Source organism: Acinonyx jubatus, chromosome X (genome assembly GCF_027475565.1).
Source record: "Acinonyx jubatus isolate Ajub_Pintada_27869175 chromosome X, VMU_Ajub_asm_v1.0, whole genome shotgun sequence".
Taxonomy (NCBI): Eukaryota; Metazoa; Chordata; class Mammalia; order Carnivora; family Felidae; genus Acinonyx; species Acinonyx jubatus.
The window spans coordinates 41,222,070-41,234,750 of NC_069389.1; the positions used below are offsets into that span (position 1 = coordinate 41,222,070).

The 12,681-nt window shown below is 39.2% G+C and overlaps 1 protein-coding gene across 6 annotated transcripts in view; it reads right to left on the minus strand.

Annotated features, from left to right (window-relative positions):
- Positions 1 to 1,176: 1,176 nt before the first annotated feature.
- Positions 1,177 to 12,681, minus strand: part of ZNF182 (zinc finger protein 182) — a 29,991-nt gene continuing 18,486 nt past the window's right edge. For 4 of the 6 annotated variants that reach the window (XM_027053984.2, XM_027053983.2, XM_027053980.2 and 1 more), the window contains 3 exons: positions 8,754 to 8,880; positions 8,347 to 8,442; positions 1,177 to 4,103 (listed from right to left, as the gene is read on the minus strand). In XM_027053984.2, coding sequence (XP_026909785.1) covers positions 2,473 to 4,103; positions 8,347 to 8,442; positions 8,754 to 8,880 — 1,854 coding nt within the window. In that variant the 3' untranslated portion in view covers positions 1,177 to 2,472. Of the gene's footprint in view, positions 4,104 to 8,346; positions 8,486 to 8,753; positions 8,881 to 12,681 lie in introns of those variants that run through there. The other 2 variants (XM_027053985.2, XM_027053986.2) reach the window with 2 other exon arrangements.

A 12,681-nucleotide genomic window follows, 5' to 3' on the forward strand; every position in this document is an offset into this window, starting at 1 on the left:
GGCATCATTCTCTCAGCAGACTGTACCAGAAGCAAGTAAGTCAGTCCCACATTTCTTCCAAGCTCTTTCTCCCTGGAAAGGCACTAAATGTGACATATCTGACTCACATAGCTCATAAAAAGTGAGTCCATGCTTCATTTTCTTGCAGGATAATTTAGCGGAAAAAACAAGGCTTGGAAGGGCACAGGCATGGTCCCAGAGGTCTGATTCATTCACCTGTTTTGTTAAATCCAAACACTGACCATGCCCAGTTTTACATAGCTTGGGTTACCCAGTTCCACCAGAGATAGCCCCAGTGAAAAGCCACAGAATCATGAGGGCCACAAATATGGTCACACAGTTGGACTTCTTCTTCTGGAGCAGACATACTGTTACCTGGTCTTTGGCTGTGTCCATTCAGACCATGGTTCTCAATATGTCAACAGCAGCAGTCTGACCTAGGGGGCAAGCTACCCAATTTCCTTGTGTACTCATGATTTTATCACTTATAATACAAATACGCAAACACAAATGAAATCTACATCATTGTGGTAAGATATGGAAAGACAATGGTGGGCTTTGTTAGAGAATATTTTCAGATGTCTCTGTGCACACTAAATAAGAACGTATTCCAGTCTTGGGGTGCCAGAGTGGCTCAGTCAGTCGCATGTCCGACAACTGACTTCGGCTCAGGTCATGATCTCATGGTTTATGAGTTCAAGCCCCACACTGGGCTGACAGCACAGAGCCTGCTTAGGATTTCATTCTCAATTATTTCAGGTTTATATGATGTGGTCCCAGCTGACCTAAGAATCACCTTATTTGACCCCCTCAGGAAAGTAATGCCTGTGTACCTTTGGAACTGGCTAGATATCTGTTTTTCTGGCAGATTATTCACTCAAAAAATTTAACTCCACATTGAACATATATGTATTAAATGCTATGAAATTCTGGGGTGCTTGGGTGGCTCAGCTAGTTAAATGTCCAACTTCGGCTGAGGTCATGATCTCATGGTTTGTGAGCTCGAGCCCCGCATAGGGCTTGCTGCTGTCAGCACAGAACCCGCTTCAGATCTTCTGCCCACCCCCAGCCCCTTCCTCGTTGGTTCTCTCTCAAAATAAATAAGCTTCTTTAAAAAATGTTATGAAATCCTATATTTAGAATATAACTTCATTATCACAGCTGTGGAACAAAATATGCATTTTAAAAAGTTTTATTTATTGAAAAGGTAGTAGTACATCCACATAGCACGATTTTCAAAAATTATGAAAGGACATACACAGTTGTCTCCCTCCCAACTCCATTCCCCGAGCCACCCATTTCCCCTTCCCTTTCCCAGAGGTAATAGGGTTCCCAGCTTCTCATGTATCTTCCCAGAGATAGTTTATGCATATATGCTCAATTATGTACTTGCCATTTGTTCTTTTTATGTACGAATGGTAGCATATTATATTCACTGTCTTGCACCCTGCTTTTTGCACCTAATGATGTATGTTGGAGATCTTCCACATCACTGCCCAAATGATGCCCAGGTTCTCTTTCTACATTTATTCATTTTGTCTACCTGGGAGTTTGTTATATAAGCATGCTGAGATTCCAGGATCCAGACCCGTCATCTGGACAGCTTCCAACCTCTTGTTTTCACAAACAGTGCACCAGCGAGTATCTGTTGTGTTCATCGTTTTGTACATGCATGAGTATATACATTCCTAGAAGTGGAACTGCTGGCTCAAAGCCATTGCATTTGTGGTTTTCATTACTTTGGAACCATTTTTGTTTGAATAGGAGTTTTTCCTGGACATGCTGTTTGATAAGAAGCCAGGGCCACGTTCTAGGCAGGTAAGAGTTTTTCTTACAATTGGGATGGCTTTTTTTTCTCCATTTGCTATTTTTTTTAGAGTTGATTTCTCCAGTCAGTAAACAGGTGCAGCTGAAGGGTTCTTCACAAGAACACTCCCTTCTCTTGCCCCAGCCCCTGCCAAGTGCTCCTCTCAGGAGTACAGACTACTTTCTACAAATATGGCTTGTCTGAGCAATTCCTTGTCGAGGCCTCTGTCTCTCCTCAGACCCCAAGTGGGTCTAGGAAACATCCTATCTCCCACCTGCCCATGCCCTCTGCTACTCTTGTGGATGTATGTGGTCTTACAGAGTATATCCTAAACCTCAACTAAGAGTCCTTCCCAGTGCTGTCTCACATCTGCAGCCTTGAGTGTTCTCTCTAAAATCTGCTGCACCACTGCTTGCTTCCCTCTGCCTCTGGCAGCACTCCCATCAAGGTTTTAGCTATCTCCTCATTTTGTTAGATACAGAGATTATACTTCTGCTTTTTATCCTGGTAGTTTCTGGGTGAAGAATGAGATGAAAAAAAGAGAGGCTGGCTTTATTCCCCATATTTAAACCAGAAGTCCGAACATACTTTTAAAATGTTAACTAAATTGACAAAAACTTCCTTCAGTGAACATTAACATTTAACAGGCACCACTGATATACTCTCTAATGTGCAATGAGCTTTGACTTCCGGCCGTGGCCTTTTCCGTGAGCTTTCTTTCCCGTATGTGTTCTCTGATGTACGATAAGGTTTGATTTTTGGGTAAAGGCTTTCCCACATTCTGTACACTTGTAGGGTTTCTCTCCAGTATGAGTTCGCTGGTGTACAGTGAATGTGGATTTTTCTCTGAAGGCTTTGCCACACTCAGAACATGCATAGGGTTTCTCTCCTGTGTGTGTTCGCTGATGTATTATGAGCTGTGACTTTTGACTAAAAGCTTTCCAACATACGGGACATTCGTAAGGTTTCTCTCCTGTATGAATTCTCTGATGTATAATGAGCTTGGACTTTTCTCGGAAGGCTTTGCCACATTCATTACATTTATATGGTTTTTCTTCTGTATGAGTCCTTTGATGTATAATGAGGTATGATTTCTGGGAAAATGCTTTTTCACATTCACTGCATTCATAGGGCTTCTCCCCTGTGTGACCCCTCTGGTGTAGCATAAGATAGGATTTCTGAGAGAATGCTTTCTCACATTCGTTACATTCAAAAGGTTTCTCTCCTGAATGGGTTCTCTGATGTACACCAAGGTTTGATTTTTGGGTGAAGGTTTTCCCACACACATCACACTCATAGGGTTTCTCTCCTGTATGAGTTCTCTGATGCACGATGAGGGTTGACTTCTCGTTGAAAGACTTCCCACATTCGGTACATTTATGAGGTTTCTCTCCTGTATGAGTTCTTTGATGTATAATGAGAGTTGACTTATCACTGAAAGTTTTCTTACACTCATTACATTCATGTGGTTTCTTTCCTGTATGAGTACTATGATGTATAATTAGATCAAGCTTCTGTATGAAAGATTCCCCACATTTAGTGCATTCATAAGTTTTCTCTCCTGTATGGGTTTTCTGATGGACAATGAGGTTTGACTTCTGTGTGAAGGCTTTTCCACATTCGTTACATTCATAAGGCTTCTCTCCTGTATGAGTCCTATAATGTATGATGACAGTTGACTTTTCTCTGAAGGCTTTTCCACATTCTGGACACTCAAAGGGTCGCTCTCCTGTATGACTTCTCAAATGTATAATGAGCTGAGATTTTTGGCTAAAGGCTTTTCCACATTCAGTACATCCAAAGGGTTTCTCTCCTGTGTGAGTTCTCCAATGTACAATGAGGTGTGACTTCTTGCTGAATGTTTTCCTACATGCAGTGCATTCAAAGGGTTTCTCTCCATTTTTAATTCTCTCTTGAAGACTAAGACCTTTCTTTCGCCTCAGGGCCTTCCCACATTCTTTATATCCATGGGGTTTTACTCCAGGAGTTGTTTTCTCATACTCAGTGTGGAAGAATAATTTTGCGCATCCATTATCATGTTTCTTTCCTACAGAACTTCTGGTAAATAGGTCTAAATTATCTACCATATTATTTCCAAATGACTCATGTTTATGGGATCTTTGTATTGAAGCCACAAAGTTTGTACTAAGATGAAGAACATTTCCAAATTCATTATAGTCAGGGCCAGTCCTGGTGATAATTGTTGTCTTGTCAGGGAATCCAATTTGCATCAACAAATACCTATCTTGGTCATCCTGGTGCTGTCTCTCAATCTGTTCATCAAGTTGATAGGCTTCTAGAAGGAAGTATAATAAACCATTTTTGTAACTTAACATTATGTAATGGAACTTCTTTAAAAATCCCCTACCATATAAAAGCCAATACTATTTTTGTTTGGGTGCAGAAACGTGATTTTATTAAAGCATGGGGAGAGCTGGTATAATTATCTCATTTTATGAGTTCCTAGAGAGAATTTTGATGGTCAAATCCTGTTCTTTTACTAAACTCCCACCTCCTAGTCTTTTTGTTACCAAAAACAATCTTACCTTGATATCTCAGTCTTTCTTACCTCTACTTTTACATCATCTCTGATTTCCATCAATTCTGGGGACTTTATCACCCTTCATTTATCATATGAACTCTTAACTGTACCAACTTACACTATTTCTAACTAGGTAGAAATACAACAGTGTGATTAGTGGACTCAAATTTTACAATCCTGAATCCACATTCTTAGTGAATAGGATAAAGATCTAGAAAGATTAGCCTTACAAGAACAAAGATCACCTTAAAGATCTCTGCCCAATATGGAGTCATCCAAGCTTGCAGTTTGTCAACACCACCTTCTGCTCCTATCTACATTATTTTCACTAAAAACCCTTCCTCATGTTCTATCACTCACATAGCCCAGTCTTCCATATTTTGCTATGATCAGAATATTGATAACTTTCAAGGAGCAATTCAGTCTTTTCACAAAAGCTTACTCTGATCTTCCTATATAATTTTTGTTAATTTCTAAAGTAATCATCTGTACCACTCATTTAGACAGTTAACATTGCAAAGCCTTGCCTTAAATATACCATATTTCACCAATTGCAAGATGCATATTATTTCACATTTTAACATCTCTGAATCCAGATGTACCTTATAATCAATGACATGTCATAAATTAATTGGTGGCAATTTTTCTTAGTGGGATGTATTAAATTTAATTGGATCTTGGGGCACCTGGGTGGCTCAGTCAGTTGAGTGGCTGGCCAACTCTTGATGTGGGCTCAGGTCATGATCCCAGGGTTGTAGGATCAAGCCTCGTGTTGGGCTCTGCACTGAGCATGGAGCCCACTCAAGATTCTCTCCCTCCCTCTGCCCCTCTCCCTCACTCACACACTCTCTAAAATTAAATTAAAAAAAATCAACTGGATCTTGAAGTCAATAAAATATGGTAAATACTTTTTGCATATATACTGAATTTTAATCATTTTTGTAGTTTAATTTTTTCCTACCTTCTCCTAAAATTCTGTATGAAAATTATCAAATGTACAAAAAAGATGAAAGAGTAAAAAAAGACTCATATTACCATTTAGATTTAACAACGATAACACTTACAATAGTAATACTGAAGTTTAAAATGGATCATGTTCCTATGACATCCTTAATTATATTAGCAAAGCACTAGTTCTTAACCAGGCATGAACATCAGAATCACAGGAAAAGCTTTTATAAAATACATCTGATGGGACCCAAGCTCCACCAAGCATCTACTGAATCTGGACCTCATTAGGTGGTAAGAAGCAGCATAGTTAGGGTCATAAGCTCTCTAGCCCAGGATCAAATCCTGGCTCAACCATTCACTTGCTCTGTGACCTGAGCAACTTACCTAATCTATTTGTATTTTATTTCCCATCTGGAAACAGGAGTTGTAATAGTGCTTACTCAAATGTTGATAGGATTAACCTGCTTATAACAGGGCATGCATGGCACATAGGAAGTACTTTCAACTGTTTGCTAGAACAACTGATGCTACTACTACAATAACAACTACTATTATGATTAAGAGCCACTATACTCCTATAAGAAGAAATAAGGAATATGTCAATATATTCAACATGTTCTTGACCATTAAGTGAAAAAAAGGTGAATAAAACTGTACATAATAGGCTACCATTTTTCTAAAGAAAGAAATATATAAATATATATTTATATGGGCTCATCATATAAACAATGGAAGACTATACCTTTAAATTTTAATAAACGATTACTTATAGGAAAAAGGAAGGAAGAGAATGAGATGGAGGGAAAGCAGCTGAACTTCTTTAAATATACCTTGTTTTCTAGATTTGACTTTGGAACCAAGGCAATATTTTATATAATCATAAAGCAAAACTGAATTTAAAAGGCTTCCATAATAATAATTATACCCTCATCTGTATTTCCAAACAACCATGCTGAAAAGTCTTGATTCTTAATGGCACCAACGTGATTACCTCAATTAATTGAAACCACTATAGACAATTTAGCAGTTTCAGACTAATGCTAACAATATTACCATCAGATGTTAAGATTAACAAAGTAAAAACCTTTAAGCAGAGAATTTGATTTGGAAATACCAATTTGAACAGATGATATACTTTAAAATCTTTTTTTTTAAAACATAGTTCCTAGCTTTGTCAATAAAAAGGCCTAGAAACAATTCCATAATGTCTAAATTGTGGTCTGAAAACACTTTTTACCCCTAAAAAACCAGGGATCCTTAGAGAAATGGCTGATTCCAGGCCGGAGATGGAAAATATATAAAATGAGCCCGGAACATCTTGTAACAGAAAGCAAGGAAGCAAAGACTCAGGAGCCAACTTGAAAGGGTTTCCACTGGCCAGAGACAGGGCAGTTTGATTCACAGTAAGAATAAGGCAGTGGATTAAAAAATAAAATATGGATCCTCAAAAAGGACATATTAGTCACCTTTTGAATGATGCTACAAAACCAACTCCTTATTTTTTAAAACTGGTAAATATATGGAAAAACATATGCAACTCATATGGAACTCATGGAACTAACATGTAACCAAATAATAGATGAAGGGCAATCCTCTTTATAGAAATATTCCAGCTAATCAACAAAGAAGGAATGATAGAATATCACCACTTTGCAAACATTAATGAATAGATCTGAGCAATAATCACCGATAACTCATCATTACAATAGACAACCATGCCTCCTGATGGAAGGATGTTATACCAGCTAGGAAGTAAACTTGCTAAAAGAAAACATAAAACCCTGAATCTGATCAAATTTCAAAATCTAACCACCAATTTACAAGAAAAACAAGGGACAGAGGAGTATGTTAAATACCACCATAGGGGACTTAGCAAAGTCCAGAATGTGGGAAACTAAAAGACAACCAGTTACTTTATAAAAATAAAAGAGGGGCGCCTGAGGTGGCTCAATTGGTTAAGCATCCAACTCTTGGTTTTGGCTCAAGTCATGATCTCATGGTTCATGGGATCAAGCCTCACATCATGCTGTGCGCTGATAGCACAGAGCCTGCTGGGGATTCATTCATATTCTTTCTTTCTCAGTTCACACTGTACTTTCCCTGTTTCAGACCTAGAATCAGCAGCTTCTCCAAGGATGTTCGATTCCTTTTTAGTGGGGAATGGTATTGAGAAATCAGCATCTAGGTGTTGGGTGTGCTTATAGCTACTTGGATTCTTATTTCTTAAAACCTACAAATGATTCTTGTCCATCTTTTTTTCCCTTTTATTTCTTTAAAGTTTACTTATTTACTTTTGAGGTATAGAAGAGATAGTGCGCCACATTTTGTATGGTTCCATTTATATGAAATTTCCAGAATAGGAAAAACCATAGAGGCAGAAAGTAGATCAGTAAGTGCCAGGGGCTGGGGGAAGGAAGAAATGGACACTGACTGATAAGGGGTAAGGGTTTCTTTTTGGGGTGACGATAATGTTCTAGAATTAGATAGTGGTGATAGTCTCCTAACTGGGTGAATATCCTAAAAATCACTGAATCTGCAGACTTCAAAAGAGTGAATTTTATGGTCTGTGCATTATATCTCAATAAAGCTATTTTTTAAAAAAGATAATCAAGATTTTTTAGGAGAGCAAATGTGATAGGAATATCTAAAATGAATGGAATCAGGTAATCCAATATGGAATTAGAGCCTTTGTTCCTAGGCCTGTGACTAATGTGGGTCCAGCTTTAGATAAGGCAGCAAGGGAAATGAGAATGGGAGAAGTGGCAGGGCTTAGGGGCAGGGACATGCAGCTAAGACACTTCCATGCCGGGAAAAGGAGCTGTGCAGAAATTTGTGGGTGAGCACCAACTTAAGGGGAGTGGTCTGATGAGTATGGGACAAGGGCGAGGATGTCAGTCTTATGTCTGAGATATTCATGTCCCTAACTAACAATATCAAATGGTCACAACCTTTCTCAAGACATTCCTGAAAGCCCTTTCAGAGGTCCTTACTCCTGGGTGACAAGGTGGCACTTAGTGTCACCATCGTCTGAGTCAATCCCGCTTACCTGGAAAGTCCCAAATTGAGATTTTTGTCTCTGCCAGGCATGGCTCTTCTACCTCCAATTTGAGGATGAGGTCTGGTTTAGTAACCTGCTGCCCTGCTAATGAGAAATGACAGTGACACCTCCTTGGTCTTCAGAGTCTCTGAGAAAGAAGAAGGTGGAGTGTGGGGCAGCACAAGAGACCTATCAATTGACATAATGGTCAAGTCAAACCACTTCACCTGGGTTTTGAGTTCACAAACACCCTGTCAGGAAAGCAAAGGGGGGAAAAGGAACTTTGATCCCCAGAATTCAATGTCAAACTTTTCAAGCAGTTCAGAGGTCTTACAAGATTTCAAAATCGAGAAAGGATACACCCTCTGTCAGAGACAATCACAAACAGCAAAGTTACCTGAGGAAGCCATTCTTACCCACAGAGACCAGGTTGCTATAGGTCTCTAGCATCACTTCTCTGTACAGAGACTTCTGTGAAGGGTTCAGGTACTGCCACTCCTCGTGGGTGAAATCCACAGCCACATCCTCAAATGTCACGAGTCCCTGTAATTGTACATTCCTTTTATTCTAAAATACTGACCACCGGGTGAGGAGGATGAAAGGAACTTCTGATTGGGTTCCCAGTTCATGGTGATGACTTAATACAAGAGGCCTACATTGTTGGAAAATCACAAATCATGGTAGAAAAACTACTCCATCAAATATATGGAATATTCTCTAAGTATATCGAATATACAAAAGAGAATGTGGTATTCGCACAAGGATAGACAAATAGTCCAGTAGAACTAAAAATAGAATCCAGGGGCACCTTGGTGGCTCAGTCGGTTAAGTGTCCAACTTTGGCTCAGGTCATGATCTCATGGTTCTTGAGTTTGAGCCTGATTCAGGTTCTATGCTGACAGCTCAGAGCCTGGAACCTGCTTCAGGTTCTGTGTCTCCCTCTCTCTCTGTCTCCCCCTCCAAAATAAATAAACATTAAAGAATTTTTAAAGAATCCAAATGTGTATGGATACCTGGTTATGAAAAAGTTGGCCCTACAAAGCAGCGGGGAGAGGATGAGCTTTTCAAATAAATGTGGATGGATTACTGGATATCTACATGGGGGGAAAAATCACACTTAGCCACTAACTCACTATACACAAAAATCAACTACAGATAAATTGTAAATCTAATGTGAAAGATAATAAGGTGGCTAGAAAACAATAAAGGAAAATGTTTTCATAGTCCTGGGGTAGGGAAAGAATTCTAAAACAAGATGTGAAAAGAGCTACTCATAAAGAAAAGGCTTTAAAATGTTACAAGATTAATAGCACCGCAGTCAGGGAAATACAAATCAAAACCACAATGAGATATCACCTCAGCCTGTCAGAATGGCTAAAATTAACAGCACAAGAAACAACAGGTGTTGGCAAGGATATGGGGCAAGGGTGGTAGGAATGTAAACTGGTGCAGCCACTCTGGAAAACAGTAGGGAGGGTCCTCAAAAAGCTAAAAATAGAACTACTCTATGATCCAGCAATTGCACTACTAGCTATTTACTCAAACAATACAAAAATACTAACTTGAAAGGGATACATGCACCTCAATGTTTATACCAGGATTATTTACAATAGCCAAATTACGGAAAGAGCCCAAATGTCCACTGACTCATGAATGGATAAGGAAGAAGTGGTATGTATATATATATATATATATATATATGACGGAATTATCACTCAGCCATAAAAAAGGATGAAATCTTGCCATTTACAACATAGATGGAACTAGAGTTATGCTAAGTGAAATAAGTCAGAGAAAGATAAATACCATATGATTTTACTCATACATGGAATTTAGAAAACAAAATGAATGAGGAAAGGAGAAAACAAAAGAGGGAAAGAGGCAAGCCAAGAAAGACTTTTGACTATAGAGACCAAACTGACGGTTATCAGAGGGGAGGTGGGTGCAGGGATGGATGAAATGGGTGATGGGGATTTAAGGAGTGCACTTGTGATGAGCACTGGATGTTGTATCTAAGTGTTGAATCACTAAATTGTACACCTGAAACTAATATTACACTGTATGTTACCTAACTGGAATTTACATTTTAAAAAGGTACAGGGCACCTGGGTGGCTCAGTTGGTTAAGCATCCGACTTTGATTCAAGTCATGATCTCATGGTTTGTGGGTTCGAGCCCTGCATCGGGCTCTGTGCTGACATCTCAGAACCTGGAGCCTGTTTCAGATTCTGTCTCCCTCTCTCTCTGCCCCTCCCCTGCTTGCACTCTCTCTCTCAAAAATAAAGAAACATTAAAAAAAATGTTTTTTAAGTACAAAAGTAAAAAGGCAAGCTTTAAATGGGAAGACTATCTGCTACACTCAAAAGTGATAAAGGGGGCGCCTGGGTGGCTCAGTCGGTTTAAGCATCCGACTTCAGCTTAGGTCATGATCTCACGGTTCATGAGTTTGAGCCCCACGTCGGGCTCTGTGCTGACAGCTCAGAGCCTGGAGCCCACTTGGATTCTATGTCTCCCCCCCCCTCTCTGTCCCTCCCACACTCACTCTCTGTCTCTCACTCAAAAATAAATAAACATTAAAAAGTGATAAAGGGATCTTATCTGGAACATAACAAAAGTCCTACAAATCAATAAGAAACACACAACACAGAAAACCAGAGAAGAGATGTGAATATGTACTTCACTAAAAAGAAAACCTCAATGACCTATGAACATAAGAAAACGTACTCAACCCCATTAGCACTCAGGCAACCACTTAAATGTACTCAATGCAATTAGCACCCACATAAATGAAGTTTTAAGCATGCTGAGACACTACTATGCCCCCACTAGAAAGGTTATAATTAGGGGCGCCTGGGTGGCTCAGTCAGTTAAGCGTCCAACTTCGGCTCAGGTCATGATCTCGCGGTTTGTGAGTTCAAGCCCCGCATCCGGCTCTGTGCGGACAGTTCAGAGCCTGGAGCCTGTTTCAGATTCTGTGTCTCCCTCTCTCTCTCTGACCCTCCCCCGTCCATGCTCTGTCTCTCTCTGCCTCAAAAATAAATAAATGTTAAAAAAATTTTTTTTTTAAAAAAAAGAAAGGTTATAATTAAGCAGACTAAAATATTGTAAGATTGTGTTGAAATGAGAACTCTCACATACGTAGTAGGAATATAAACTGGCAGAGTTGCTTGGGGAAACAGTTTGACACTGTTTACTAAAGTTAACGATTTCCATGTTATGACCCAGCAATAGTAGAATTTACTTCTAGGTACACGGCTTAAAGAAAATCATGCACATATGCTCTAGAAAACAAGTACAGGGATGTTCACACAAGCACTACTTCTAAAACGAAAACTGTGGAAAAAATTCAAATGTCCCTCAATACACAACGGGTAAATTGTGGCACAGTCACTTAATGGGATCCTGGGTGGTAATGAAAATAAATGAACTACAACTACACATCCAACAAAGATGAATCTTGCAGATGTACTGATGAACAAAAGAATCCAGACACAAGAGTACATGCTGCATGATTCTATTTAAAAATAGTAAGAGAACAGGCAGGGCCAATCCATGATGCTAAAAATCAGGAGTGACTGATTATCTTTGTGGGTGGTACTGATTGGGAGAAGGCATGAGTGTGGATTGAGGTCCTCGTTATGTTCTAATCTTGACCTGGAGGGTGACTACACGGTGTGTTCACTTTGTGCTAATGCATCAAGTTGTTCACATATAAACTGCATTTCACATATAATTAAATGTACTTTATCTCTTTATACTTAAACATTATTTTTGACAAAAGTGCAAAGGTAGGGGCGTCTGGGTGGCTCAGTCAGTTGAGTGTCCAACTCTTGATTTCGGCTCAGGTCATGATCGCACAGTTTGAGGGTTTGAGCCCTTCCCTGGATTCCATGCCGACAGTGCAGAGCCTATTTAGGATCCTCTCTCTCCCTCTCTCCCTGCCCCTCCCCAGTTCCCGTTCTCTCTCTCTCTCAAAAATAAATAAATAAACTTTAGAAAAAGTGCAATGCCAATTCAATGGAAAATGGGAGTTCCCATTTCAACAAATGGTGCTGGAACAATTGGATATAAATACGCAGAAAAAACCTCCAGTAAATACCTCCAATATATATAAAACTTAGACTCAAAATAGATCACAGACCTAATGCAAAATCTAAACCTATAAAATTTCGAGAAGAAAATATAGGAGAAAACCTTTTTAACATTAGGGTAGCCAAATATTTCTTAGGTGGGACAGTAAAATTCAAAGACACTGTTAAGAGAAGAAAAAGCCACAGAATGAAACAAAATATTTACAAATCACATTCTGGCCAAAAAAAAAAAAAGTTATATTGAGAATACATAA